The sequence below is a fragment of the Balearica regulorum genome, chromosome 1 (assembly GCF_011004875.1).
Source record: "Balearica regulorum gibbericeps isolate bBalReg1 chromosome 1, bBalReg1.pri, whole genome shotgun sequence".
In the NCBI taxonomy this organism is placed as follows: domain Eukaryota; kingdom Metazoa; phylum Chordata; class Aves; order Gruiformes; family Gruidae; genus Balearica; species Balearica regulorum.
Genome location: NC_046184.1, coordinates 61,175,076 through 61,189,628, shown reverse-complemented (window position 1 = coordinate 61,189,628; position 14,553 = coordinate 61,175,076). Strand labels below are relative to the sequence as shown.

Genomic DNA, 14,553 nt, shown 5'->3' with positions numbered 1-14,553 from the left:
CATTCACTATTGTGGAACAGCAGGCATTATTTTCTGCTAAAAGACTCCTTGAGGATTTTCACAGAGGGGAAAAAAGCCACCCCTAGTGTCTACCAGAAAAGTTAATTAGGATCCTTCCAGAAGAAGGTGCAAACTGTCTGCTTTCATTCTGTACTCATGTAATACCACCTACTTTTTGGGAGCTTCAGTGACCTCCTAAAGCCTTCCTATGAAAGAGGGTGTTTTGAACACCATATTCAAGACATCCTCAAAAGTACCTTCTATTTCTAAAAAGTAATCCCACATTTACCATTTTCTCGTCTGTTCCAATTCATTTCACAAATATGAAAGTGTAATACATGCTGTTGACACACCACATTTCACTGCAGTTACTACATTATTAGGAAAGGGGGCTATACAGGGGAGGAATAAGCTGTGAAGCAAGAATCTAGGAAGAAAATGGCAAATGGGAAATGGAAGGCAGGGACTAGGCTTAGTTAGATATAAAGTTTGGTCCTAACAGGAGATTGATTTGAATTTCTGGAGTTAAATGACAAAGGTTAGGAGTGGGTAAACAAGCTAAAGAAGAAGAAGGTTGAAATTCTTCTGAGTGGATATCATCAGTGTCCTGTCCCTATCTTTGACCATTGCCAGGATTACACCTTTCTCTGTGCTTCTCTCTATGCATTGCCTCCTGCGGGGAGTTCCTTGTGATTCGCACTGGCAAACAGCTGCAGACGAAGGAAACTGCCAAGCCTTTGCTGCGTTTGAATTGCACACAACAAGTTCAGTTTGTCGCTGTTTCTCACTTGAGGGTACGGTCTGGCATATAGAGGGGGAAAGAGGAGACATGAGACAGTAGTTTCAACAATGGACTGACTCATACATACCTGTACCATAATAAGTTCTGCATGGATAATAGCAACCCTTGGCTTCTTCTGGCAGTTCTCCAGGAATGCTATGTAAATGGAGGTAGGTAGAAATTCTGCTAGCTTGAATAGCTACTAGATTACCACCAATACCTGAAACACAAAAGGGAACAAGTGGTAAATTTTCAACTATTTTTTCCTCTAGTAGGCAATGTTTTTACTAATTTACCAACTTCCTCTATGTTTACCATAGTCTTCTACATACAAAAGTCAAAAAGAGAAACATCTTTAGAATGTATATTAGTTATAGACAGGCTAACACCAGGCACTAAAATAAGTCAAAAAACTTGGGCTACAATTTGGTATATCGCTGGATATTTAGACTATCCATATTGGAAATTTAGATATTTGGAGATCAGTTTTAATTCATGATAAGTGCAAAAGATTCCTCCAAAAGGTTCAATATGATGCTTTCTCACAGGAGAAGCTCCCTTTTATTGCTCCTTCTTCTTTGGAAATCCCTCTTGGAACAATAGAAGTACTACGTAGTTGTGCCACTGCTGGATTACCTTCCTAGGTCAGTATTGCTGGCAAGTATAAATAACACAAAGCAGATGCACTCACTACCACAAGCATAAATGCAGATTTCAAACACAGCCCTATAGGGCTGGAAAAGACTTCAAGAGCTAATCTATCCATTCCCTTTGCCACAGAGCAGGATTAACTAGTCTTCTGCCATTCGTAATTTAGGTTGAAAGGACAAGTGTCTGAATAACTGACTTTTAAAAGAATGGTAGTGATGGAGATCCTACCTTCTCTGTGACAACTGTTGATATACTTCCCATTGGAGAAAAGATTTCTATGAAACAAACCACCCTATGATGTGAAGAGAAGTGGCTGGCATTGTTACAAGGCTACTGTCTATAATCTTTGAAAAGTCATGGGGACCATGGGATATCCCTGATGACTGGAAGAGGGCAAATGTCACACCCATCTTCAGCAAAGCATTTGACAGTTTCCCACAGCTTCCTCCTAGACAAACTGGCAAGTTACAGACTGGATGGGTAGTTTGTGAGATGAGTAGGAAATTGGCTAACAGGTCGCACCCAGAGGGTGGTGATCAATAGTTTTTACTCAGGCTGGCAGGCTGTCACAAGTGGGATCCCCCAGGGTGGATTCTGGGCCCCACATTGTTCAACATCTTCAGAAATGACCTGGATGATGGGATTGAAAGCACCCTCACCAAGTTTGCTGATAATGCTAAACTGGGTGGTGAGGTGGACACGTCAGAAGGGAGAGCCTTCTTACGGAGAAACCTGGACAGGCTGGAAGAGTGGGCAAGCAAGAACAGTATGAAGAATAGCAAAGACAAATACAAAGTCCTGCACCTGGGACAACATAACCAAAAAGCTCAGTACAGGCTAGGATATGTGTGGCTGGGGAGCAGCCTTGTTGAAAGGGACCTGGAGGTCCTAGTGGATGACATGAACATGACTCAGCAGTGTGCTACTGCAGCAACAAAGGCAAATCAGATCCTGGGGTGCACCCATCTCTACTTGCAGAGATAGAGACATGATCATCCCACTCAGCACTTGTCAGGTCACACCTGGAGTACTATGTCCAGTCCTGGTCCCTGCAATTCAAGAAAGATGTGGACAGATTGAAGAAGATCAAAAGGAGGGCCACAAAGATGATCCAAGGGCTGAAGAACCTGCCCTCTAAGGAAAGATGGAAGGAGTTAGGTCTTTTCTCCCTGGAGAAGAGAAGGCTCAGGGGAGACTTCATTACAGTTTTCCAGTATTTAAAGGGCAGCTACAAAGAGGACAGAGGCACATGGAGAGGACAAGAGGCAATGGGTACAAGCTGCACCAAAAGAGCTTTCATCTTCATAAAAGAAAGACATTTTTTACAGTTAGAACAATCATTCACTGGAACAACCACCCTGGGGACATGGTGGAGTCTCCACCACTGGAGGTTTTCAAGGCGCGATGGGACAGGGTGATAGATAATCTCATCTAGGCTCCCTTTCTCATCAAGAGTTGAATCAGATGATCTTTTGAAGTCCCTTCCAGCCTGGGCTGTTGTATGAATTTTTACTTCAGTGAATAGAAAACTAAATCAATTTGTTATATCTGCATTACAGAATACAGTGGCACTAGGATAAAATTCTCCTACTGCTATTATACTCTAGAGTTGTCTACTTGCATATCAAGCATATACTTGTTTTCCCCAGATGCTTTACATAGCCATGGGTTGCTCTGAGAAGATACAATTAGGCAGAAGTAATGCAGATCTTGCCCCAAGGAGGAAATCCTTGTTTATTGTAGTTGAATTGATTTGTTTATCTGATGCTTAGGGCTTTGTTTGGCTGCAGAACAAATGTCTGTGGTCACCAGAAGACACTATTTGCCAAATTCTTTTGAGGACTATGGAGTGGTTAGGACAAACATCTAGGATTGGGAACTCAAAGATTTCCTGTCTCACCACTGCTTAACAACAATTAAGGGCAGACCCTAACAAGGGTGTAGGACTTTTAAGTGAAAGGCTTCAAATTTATACCAGGAAATAAAGTAGAAAATGTCATGGAGTTGGCAGGAAGGACTGTTTATGAAACTTACCTGCATCTTCCCAGTCAGGAGATATTGGGACAAAATGTGAACTACCAAAAGGTTGAGTCAGTCTTTGCAAAGAAAATTAAAATAAAAGTAGCTTTTTTCAGACAAACTACAGAATCATAAGTAAAATAAGGGATTTATATAAACTACAAAAGGGTTTAAACCAATTAAAACCAATCTAAGTAGGGTTCAAAGTCTGTCTTTTGATTAAGAACAATGATTTTGAGACTTCTGACAAATGAGAATAAGGTATGGAAAGGGAGACAGAAATAAAACTAAGGATCAATGCACTACATTTGGATGAGGATGGGATAATTTCTGTGACTGAATTATGAAAAAGCTGTTATGTAAAACTGCTTCTTAATAAAGCTACGAAGCTGGGAATGGTGCCATATGACTGGAAAATATAAAACAGTTTCTGCTTAAAAAAAAGGGGGAAAAAAGCAATCTGGGTAATTACAAGCAGGCTAACTTCAATAACTGAGATATTCACAACAATATTAAAAGAAAAAATTAGTAAACTCTTCTCTCACTATCCGTATCTATTATAGCATGACAAGAAATAAAAGATAGAAGTAAATAGGGCTGTTTTCTAAGGTATGCTTTGAGGTTTGTAGCAATGCAACCATAAATCATGTTGGCACAACACCCCCCTCCCCCCCGATTTCAACAAATTCAGACAATCAGAAATAAGATAGATGATCTGGACTTCCTTCCCTAATTAATAACAAGGGAAACTGAGTGAGAGAAAAGAATTAAGGAAAATGGAAAATTGCCCATTTGAAATGGCAATAAAAAACCCTGGACAACAGAGACATGGACAAGTCTATGAAAGAAGGTATGAGATTGGTTTTCAATCCTTTGATGGGTAGCTATTAATCAAAAATCTTTTTACTTTTATAAACATTGTTTAGCAAAAGTATACCCCAAGCCCTATTGTGCATGTAGATAACAAGAAAAATGATTGAAAAGTATTAAAAGTGATGCTAAAACAAACTGGCCAGTCATGGGACACTGGTAAAAGGAAAAACACTGGCAAAACAGCCAGTGTGGAGTGTGATTTGAAGAGGTGTAACATTCTGTTTTATATTTTAATTAAAGCTAAGTTGAACATATACAATTTATTTTAGCTAACTTGAAATGCAATATTTATATGTTAAGCAAAATTATTTTAAATTTCATTTGGTTTGAGTCTCAGTAATCAAATATCAGTGGTATATTTTTAGCTCATAGAAGATAGGCAGGTGTACTGTAGTGTAAAAAGCTTCTAGAATCCATATACCCTGCTCAGTCTCAACCAGCTGACAACGTATGGTGATGGACAGCAGCAGTCACACTGCTTTTTAGTTCTGTCCATTCATCTACCAATTCTTCCTTGTAATTATTTTTAAACCTTTGGGCCAATTTCAACCATGTCTGACACAAGGATAGAGATACTAACTACCTCCAATTATGGTTAAAGGAGCTAACAGAAAGGAAACAGTGGCTAGGTAAATAAACAGAAAGATTCAAACCCACGCTCTCATCGAGACAAAGGCAGTAATATGAGCTGTATAGTTAACAGCATAAACATGCCAGCTGGCCAGCCAGCACCTAGCTTGGAACTAAGCACGATGACTCTTGCTCAGCCAGTAGTTCAGTGACACAAAAGGGGAGCAATGATGTTGTGGAAAGGAGAGGGAGAATGGAGAGAATGTTGTGAGCAGTGGGTATTGCAGGGACACGAGGCCATAGGAAACACTGGGGGTTGAAAGGGCTATCTGGTGCTCTAAAACTCAGGATACAAATCAGCATGGAAAGTATATAATAGAACAATTATATTTGTATATAATACAAATCAGAGTTTCATTATTTTGCTGGTCATAGAATGACTTGTATAAAGCTGTGCTTGCACTGAATGCATCGCTTCAATATGTACAGAGATACTGAGTTTGTTTTGTAACAGCAGTTACTGTGCATGTGAAGCTATCTTGGCAGTATTAGATCAATTAGATCCCTGCAAGAAGCAGAAAACAGATAAAACTGTGTAGGTTGACAAGATGTCAACACACAAAATTGACAGCTTCTCAGCATCTTCTGAATGCATAAAATGGTCATGTGCTCAGTAGCTGCTCATATGATGAAAATCTCTGTAGACATATATGAAGACTGTTTCCATGAACATTTAAGTCAGAATATTTTTTTCCCAGAAAACAGTCATCATAGTAAATACTTTATTATAAAGACTAATTTTGTTAGCTTCTTTTCATTCTCCTGAGAACTACAACACAGAGGAAAATAATTTCTTTCAAAAGTAAAATCCTGTAACTGTTACTGCATTCCTCTCAGAACAGCAGATGTGTTTAACTTCAATATGAGAGTGCCTCTGTCAATAAGCAGAAGAGACATTGTTTGCTAAAGTGTGAAGGATGTCATGCTGACTTACATTAAAAGAAAATTGAAAACCTCATCATTTTATCGAGCCAGTTAAGGGCTAAGCAAGAATAAATACTTCTTCTGAAAACTGTTATCACAGTTCTTTTTTGTCTAACAAGCATGGAAAACCATATTCAAAGTAGAGCCAAAATCATGTCATGTATTTGCGTATAGGCCTACGGGTGTGATTCTGTTAATCATTATCTAGAAAAAGGACTTTTTTTCTAATAATAGCAGTAACCATGCTATTCTGAAAACCACATTAAAAGTACTTTACATCAATGCATCTTAAAGAATATTTCAAAGCAAATCTGTGCCTCATAACCCTCATTACAGGTAAAAAACCAGAAGTTAAGGGAAGCTGGATGGGTGTTGCTGATGCAGACTAGTCTGGGACCACCCAATGCTCTGGGTAACACACCAAGCTGTTTTTTTCCTCAGATCTTACACTGCATGTTTTGATAAACAGGGAAAACTGGAGGAGTGGCTGATAAACCAGAGGTTTGTACTGCAATTCAGAGTACTGGATAGGCTGAAGAATTGGGCTGAGAGGAATCTCATGAAGTTCAACAAGAGGAAGCTTGTTGAGTCCTACATCTGAGTAAGAATAACCCCATGTACCAGTACAGGCTGGGAGTTGACCATCTGGAAAGCAGCTCTGCAGAGAAGGATCTGGGGGTCTTGGAGGACAAGAAGTTGACCATGACCCTGAAATCCACCTTCAAGGCAAAGAAGACCAACAGCATCCTGGCCTACATTAGGAAAAGCATCACCAGCAGGTCCAGAGAGGTGATGCTTCCGCTGTATTCCGCACTGGTGAGGCCACATCTGGAGTACCACATCCATTTCTGAGCACCCCAGTACAAGAAATGGACTCACTGGAGTGAGTCTGACACAGGGCCACAGGGACTATAGCATCTTTTATATGAAGAGAGGCTGAGTGCTGTGACTGTTCCATCTGGAGGAGAGAAGGCTCAGGAAGATCTTATATAAATATAAGACAAGCTGTTATTATAATAATAATAATAGTAATAATTATATATAAATACCTGAGGGGAGGGATGAAGACAAGAGAGCCAGGCTCTTCTCAGTAGTACTCACTGACAGGACAAGAGGCAATGAGAAAAAAATTGAAACACAAGCTATCCCATCTGACTACAAAAAAACCCACTTTTTTATGGTGAGGGTGGTCAAACACTAGAACAGGTTGCCCAGAGAGATTGTGGAGTCTCCATCCATGGACAAATTAAGAACCCTACTGGACACAGTACTGGACAACCTGCTCTAGAGGGCCATGCTTGAGCAGGGGGTTGGAGTAGATCTCAAAAGCTCTCTTCCAATCTCAATGATTCTGTGATTTTATAAAAAAATAAATAAAGCCGCCTCTTCCTCCCAACTCTATTTCAGCTATGTTTCAAATGAGGAGAGCAAGCACTACTTACTTATTGCTTTTGAAGAACAGATGTATTCACCTAACCTTAGAAAAGGACTCTAAATTTTGAATCTTGAGCAGACAAGGTACTTCTCTTCCTGTGATTTTCCAAGGTAGCTCACTGTCTTTCAGACATCGTTGGGAGCCCCTTGCTCAGGGTTTTAGTTTATCTGCAGAAGGCCAGGTACCCAGAATCAAGGTGTTACAAAGCCAAAGTTCATCATAGATGCAGCCCTCTAACCTATCTGTAAATGCTCTATGGGTAGAATTGGTATAAATTATGATGCAGTCAAATAATACAACTACTATTCTTCTTCTCAGATCTCTAATTCAATGCCACAAAGTATTGCCTAACTAAACACTACTTTGATAACTTGCTTTATCCTTAGCATATGATGAATACCTGATAATCTTACTTAATATGCACTATTCAATTCAAAGCTTGGACTGAATAGAGACTTCCTAGTTTCCTTTCTGCTTTTCAGTGGTGCTTGTCACTATAAATCTGAGTGCTTTACAAACATTAATGCATTTATTTTTAAAACATGCCTGTGAAGTGATATTTTTGTACTCTCTGCAAAGAGCATTCTTCAGTTTTGGATATCCAATGTAAAATATTTAAGGTGTCCCCCCCACAATGTTTTAGTATTTAAAGCAGATTTCTCAATTATTTCATTTGTACCAATAAATGTTTAGTATTTCTGCAGGTCAGATCCAGAATCTCTAATCAGGGATTCCAGAAAAAGAGAATAATTAAGTTATTACTAATTAATAAAAAATCTGGTTTAAGGAAATTGTTTAGCACCAGAGGAGAACTGTGATAGGGAAGAACAATTTTCTAAAGTAGTATTCAACTACCTTATTTATAGATTCACTTTCTCTCTTGTAGGTCCCTATCTCATTCTTCCTTTTTTAATTTTTCTTAAATATATATAAATGAAGGGAGGTTCCTGCCTCCTATGAAAGCACTGAGACCACAAAATAAAGCCTACATACTCAGCTTTAATGAACAGTGCTAGAACTGTTCACGAGACTACAAAGAATAGTTGCATGATAGGGCACACAAATAATTGTGTAGAAATGGCAAGCCATATGCGTATCAATTCATTAAGAATAAACATTTTTAGCAGTCGAGTTCTATGGAGAGAGACTAACCCGCGACAGAATACCATGTTGTTCCAAGCATCTACAATATAGCTTGTGCATTGGGACAAAAATCAATTGATACGCAACATAAGGGAAGAATTAAGCCAACGCAATTCCCAACTTGATTTTTCTTGTAAATCTATCAAGAGAATGAAGGCAAGAACGTTCTCACTTTTGTGCACTCCTGTGTACAATCCATGGTTCAAAATAGTCAGCTGTCCCAGTTAGTCTTTCTGGAGTTTAACAACAACTTGGTCTTGGATGTCATTTGTATTACAAAAATGAAATTAAAAGGAAGGGAAAGAATCTTAGTTACAATAGTGACTAAAAACTCTAAATTTTTGAATAATCAGATTATCCTTCAGAAAATTCAAGATCAATTTTTGCCCTGACCTCTTTATCACTAACTTCAAAAAATCATGTTTTATGCAAATGAAATACTTGGAATAGAAGCCTAGCTTAACTAGGTACTTTTTTTAATGTTGTTTTTTCATCCATATTTCTTCTATCTTCCTTTGCACTTTGTAGCATTTTTTTTAATACTTAAAAATGTTTTGGGGAAAACAGTTGGAAATTATTAGCTTTTCAGGGATGTTTTTTAAGACAAGTCTTTGAGACACCATTATATATGCAAACTATTACATTTTAAAATGGAGTAGTTTATGTTTCATTTGGCTTATAAATAATTTCTTTCCTATGCCTAATTCAAAATTGTTCTCTGATTGTCAAAAAATGAAAATATTCTGGATATAATTTTAACATGAAAACTAATAATTACTGAAATCTTATAAAAAGTTTACAAGTAAGATGTTAAAGAAAGTACACACGCCTCTAATAGCATAGAATATGCAGATTTACATGTTCAGGCTAGCAACTAAAAAGTAGTAAAACTATCATCACCCAATAAGGCAGTGGAATTAAATGTCCCCTCCTCCTTTTCCGTGTGAAAATAAAGAATGAATTATAAAGTTCTCATATAGTACAGGTGCCTTCAGAGACTATCACATTCTCTCCAATTCAGGATGCAGAAAAATTAATTTGCTACCCAGCCAAATTGCTCCACTACCATACTAATGCTTTCCCTTGTAATTTACAGAGGCAAATTTCAGATGCTCAACTGTCTGAGACAATGGTTATCTTCTAATCAAAGCACTGCTCTGTTGTGTGAAAGCTGAAAGTACAATTATGCTATAAGAAATTAAAATACACAAAGTTATTAAGAAATGCATTTTCTTTTTTAAGGATGAATGGTTTCTGGGTATCTTCTTTCCATATTCTCCAAAGCACCCAATTTACAGCTAAAGCTCTCTGAAAAACCTGAAAGTTTGTCGTTCAGTTTATCCTACTAATAGATAAAAAAGGTATGGTTTGGGGAATATACTACACAGCTTAACTTTCATCTCCCAGACAGCAGACATTCAGTAAGTTTTGTGTTAGATTTTCTCATATGGGTTTCTCATATTCCTTGATCTACATTTATTCCCTCCAGATATCAAATAATCTTACAACATGAGTAAGAAATGCTACAACAGTTTTATGTTACCCTTAAAGAGTATTGCTTCAAACCATCTGTAAAGGCAAATTTTTCTACATAAAGCCTGCCAAACATTTCTGATTTTCAGATGTTTTCAGAATTAATCTGCAGAACCTCCATTCTACAAAATGCATAAAAATGGGGTAAGGTCTACCAACATGTTTGTTATTATGCAGTAACTCCTGAAATGCAAATACTTAGAAGATATCTCACAATGTTTTGTTTAAGCATACAACAAAAATGGAGAGGAAAGTGGCTCTATCTGGCAACTGCACCTTAGTTCATTTCAGCTGCATATTCAGCAGCATATAATTGTTTAAGGCATTATCTTTTTTTCTGCACAAAAGGAATTCAGTTACTTGCAAATTGCAATTCCTGAGCCAAATTCAACACGCTGTGATGCTGTAAGAGGATTTGCAAATTTTAACCATCTCATCCATTAGAAAACATAAAGATCAACTTTAGTATCTAGGCTGAAGCACAGCCATGCTTGTGCTGAGTTATTTTATTCAGAACTTCAGTACATCACACGCAAACATCTAAATCTGAAGTAGTTTTAAAGTACCACAATGGCTGAAACCACAGAATGAATTATTTATTTTTAAGAAGCAGAGTTACAATTAAACCCAACCAACCATAGAATTAAAAATAATTATTCATCTCAAGAAATGTGTTTAATGGGGGAAATGGAAAAGTGGTTGTAAAATACTTCTGGCCACCAGCAGGAAAGCTGACTATAAATGCCTGTCTGCTTAAGATCTGCTTTAATATTCTTGGCAAATATTTGCAGTTATTGTTAATAGGGGTAGGAACCTTTGAGGCGCTCAAATTCCAGACCAATATTTCTTAAACTAAAAGATTTATGGCTCCACACTGTAACATATGTGATGAAGTAATTTGTCTCGCATCTAAGAATATGCAAGTCACCTGACAGGACCAAGTTGAAAGCTACTTAATGGCAAACACAGGAAGCCCAACACCTGACAACTTTGCAGTGCATGCTGTTCAGGATTTCGAGATATGGCAACTGGCACTGAAAAAAAACCAGTGACAGCTTGAAATCCTGGACAAATTCACACTGTCCTCAAATTTTCGCTGGACACAATCCCAATAAATTACAATAATTCTTTCAGGTTTCCCTGGTTTCTTTCAGGTTTCCCGTGTCATAGGAGTAGCAAATTTAAAGGTAAGAGAAAGGAAAAGGCATCTGAAAAGTGTTTTAAGGGGAAAACCCTCAGCTCCTTTCACTACTTAGGTTTACAATGAGAATACCAAGGCCAGGAAAGCACTGGTAAAGAAAGCTTTCTGCAACAGTAATATTTAAAAAGCCGTCTGTTAAGTGGTCTAGCACACCTTTTATGTCAGTAAATGAGCGTCAATAGATGTGCTTTTTTAATGAAAGATTTCCTAAACTCCAGTTTACTACACTATACTGACCAGCAATATCAAAAGGTGCCAGCAGAATTATGAAACCCAAGAGAGGCTAATCTAACAGCAACCAAAAAAAATCACCTACCTACAATTTCCTTTTCTAGGAGGTGTACCATAAAACTCTGCATCTTCTACACAGAATATATTTTACTCTATATTTTCCAATAGAAATACCTCTCTCCTTAGAGTTCTGAGGGTTGTGAGGGTTACCACATGCGCATACAACACTTGCACATTACTCCCCTCTGCTCTTTTGTGGATGAGGGAAAACCAGATTCCTTTGTGCTTCTGTTGTCACCCAGTGGCACTGCAAAAGTAGTATTGCTAACACTAGTAATGGGCCACAGGCCTTACGCTAACTTTACCTTATGCTGGCATTGCAAGATTAGTCTTGGCCTATTAGGCTTGTTGTCACCTTGTTAAGAACTCAGAAATGGAGCTTGGTATGAGGTTTCTTTTCTTACAATGCAGAGTTTAAGTTTGGGATAATAGCAAAGGTCCTGAAAATACAAACACAGGAATACAAACAACCCACTGATGGTCCATTACAGTCACTGAAAAAGTTTAAACTTTGAGAACTGGCGAAAACTGCTTTATACATAACAAGAAAAGAAGGAGCTAAGCATGAAAAACCCAGATGAACAACAGAGTAAAGCACCTCGTGTAGCTTGGAAAATAACAGTCTCAGGCATTGTGTAGTATAGTCCAGTGGGCAGATGCCAAAGGCTAAGAACGATCTAGAAATACAAAACCTCTTATGAAAAAGCAACATTTTGAATGGAGGTGCTACAATCATTGCAGGAATCATCACCACAGGACCACTGTGGGACTGCCACACCGACAAGCATGACCCTTGCTGTCCCTGCCTTCCCAGACCCTTTCCCTCCCTGCCTGCTCCAATAGCCCCAGCCTTCCCTCTCTTCACTTGCCTAATTTATCAAGGATGTTTTGTCTTGTCAGCTGATGATCCAGGGCTATGTACAGCTTTTTGATATTTCTTTTTCTCTAAAGATAGTTTAAAAGAATGTAGGCACGTTGCTTTAATGCTGTTGATAAACTTATAAGAGAAAATAAAAACCAAAGTGGTACATTTACCCTTTTCTCTAGAGGCATGTTTATAGTAAGCTGTCATTCTTAGCAATTAATATTATTGACTTAAGTCCAATCATTAGCTAAAAATGTTAAAAAGGTAAAACGTCAACATGCAGGCAATCCAGGTTTCACAGCCAATTTCTGTGAAAGAAAATGACCTTGAACAGGATGCATAGTTCCACTTACAAAAGCAGTCCATAACTGCTACAGGGTAAAAGACCATCATCATTGCAACATCTGGTAGGAGCCTGAGGCCTTGAGAAAGGCCTGTATCCATTGTAGGTAGCAAGTCTAGAAGTGAGTCTAGAGAATAAGTGAGTTTATAGAGAAAATCCAGAAGTATTCTGGTTCTGTACTGGAGCAGAAATAGAAGCCTATGGGGAAACAGGAAGAAACAATCACCAGACAGTTGTTAGCTTGTGTAATCAGGGGATGTCATCTAGGAAAGCAGGACCACTGGTAAGAGTACTGGTTTGGGTACACCTGCCTAAAAAAGGAAAAACAATCCTCTTCTCTTAGGAAGCAAATCTAAGGGGTTACTAAAAAGGACTATTATACGACAAGTTTCAGATGTAAAGCAGAAAAATGTTGAAGATCAACATGTCTGCCCTGCTCTTTAGGTAGCTGGAAATCAAAATGGAAACACACAAAAGGTGTGCAAGCACTTGCAATCTCAAATTAATATAAAGACAAGGCACAGGCAAGGAAGCATAAAAGCTGAAGTGTAAAAATGAATTTATAGTAAGCAAGGAACACAAATGGCAACACAGAAATGCTTCATAGTAAAAGTGAGAAGAAAGGAAATATATGGGAAAGAAGAACAAGCAACATGCTCCATGGAAGACTGAAATACTTGATTCCTTTTGTGTACTGCTTTCATAAAAATGGTGATGTCTGATCACAAGCTGATATGTATTAAGTCTGTAGGGCCTGAGGGTAAATTAAATTTAGTGCATCCTTAGAGAGCTAGATGAACAATCCATGAATTATCAGTGATCATTTTTGCAAACTGATTAAATAATTGGAGATTAGAGAATACCAGAGGGCTGTAATGGGGAAAACAGAAAATATATCTTAAAAAGGGGCCAAAAAGGATGATCTGGGGAATCTGTATATGAGTGGAATTTCTATTCCTACATAAGTATTAGAACAAATTATTAAAAATACAATTTATAAGCATCTAGAAGATGTGAAAGCTGTAAAACAAGAGCTAACATGAATTTGCCAAGAACACGCTTCTGTCAAAACAATATGATTTCCTTCTCTAACTGAACAGCTTGCCTAATGGGCACAGCAATAGATATACTAATTCTCAGTTGTAATAAAGCTTAGCAAAGTGTGTTGGTGCTATCCCATGCTACATTTCCATTAGCAACCTCTGGAAAATTAATTATATCAGGGCAACGTGGTTCAAAACTAAAACTCAGTGTCCATAGTAACATTTTATTATCAAAGTGGAAAACAAGTGGTTGTAATTCATTTAAGTGATAGCTTAGAAAACAGAATAGAATATATCCATATGGAATTTGCAAAGGCCAAGTTAAGTCAAAAGTTCTTCGTAAGCCAAAAATTAGAAGTCAGAATCATCTTGATAATTGGAGAAATGGTTTAAAAATCAACAATATGTAAAAGTGCAAAATAATGTAAGAAATCAAATGGAGAAATATAAAAGGGAAAAAGAACAGCTAAGCAGCAATACAGTGGGATCCGAGCTGGTGATTATAATTATTGCAAACTATATTTGTATCAACCCTGTGATACTGTAGAAAAAGGGGGAAAAAAGCTCAAAAGTTTGCATTTTCAAACTGCATCAGTCTAAGAGATATTAACTGTTCTTATAATATTTGCCTTGTGGTTATCCTTAGATGATAGAACACTTAAGGACCAAATTTTCAGAAATATATTCTTACACACCTGGAAAATGCATACCAAGCATGGGAAACAACACACATTTTTCTCGAGAAATCTATTTACTTGCCTGCAGCATTCCTGTTAGTTCTGATATCTATGTACGTTACATGTAGATAACAAATCACTATT

At 37.8% G+C, this 14,553-nt stretch overlaps 1 protein-coding gene across 1 annotated transcript in view; it reads right to left on the bottom strand.

The window, feature by feature from the left end:
- SLC41A2 (solute carrier family 41 member 2) overlaps positions 1-14,553 on the bottom strand; it is a 61,576-nt gene that overhangs the window by 13,103 nt on the left and 33,920 nt on the right. Inside the window, exon 9 of the mRNA XM_075754321.1 lies at positions 870-1,001. Within this exon, the coding sequence (XP_075610436.1) occupies positions 870-1,001 (132 nt within the window). The remainder of the gene's footprint in view (positions 1-869; positions 1,002-14,553) is intronic.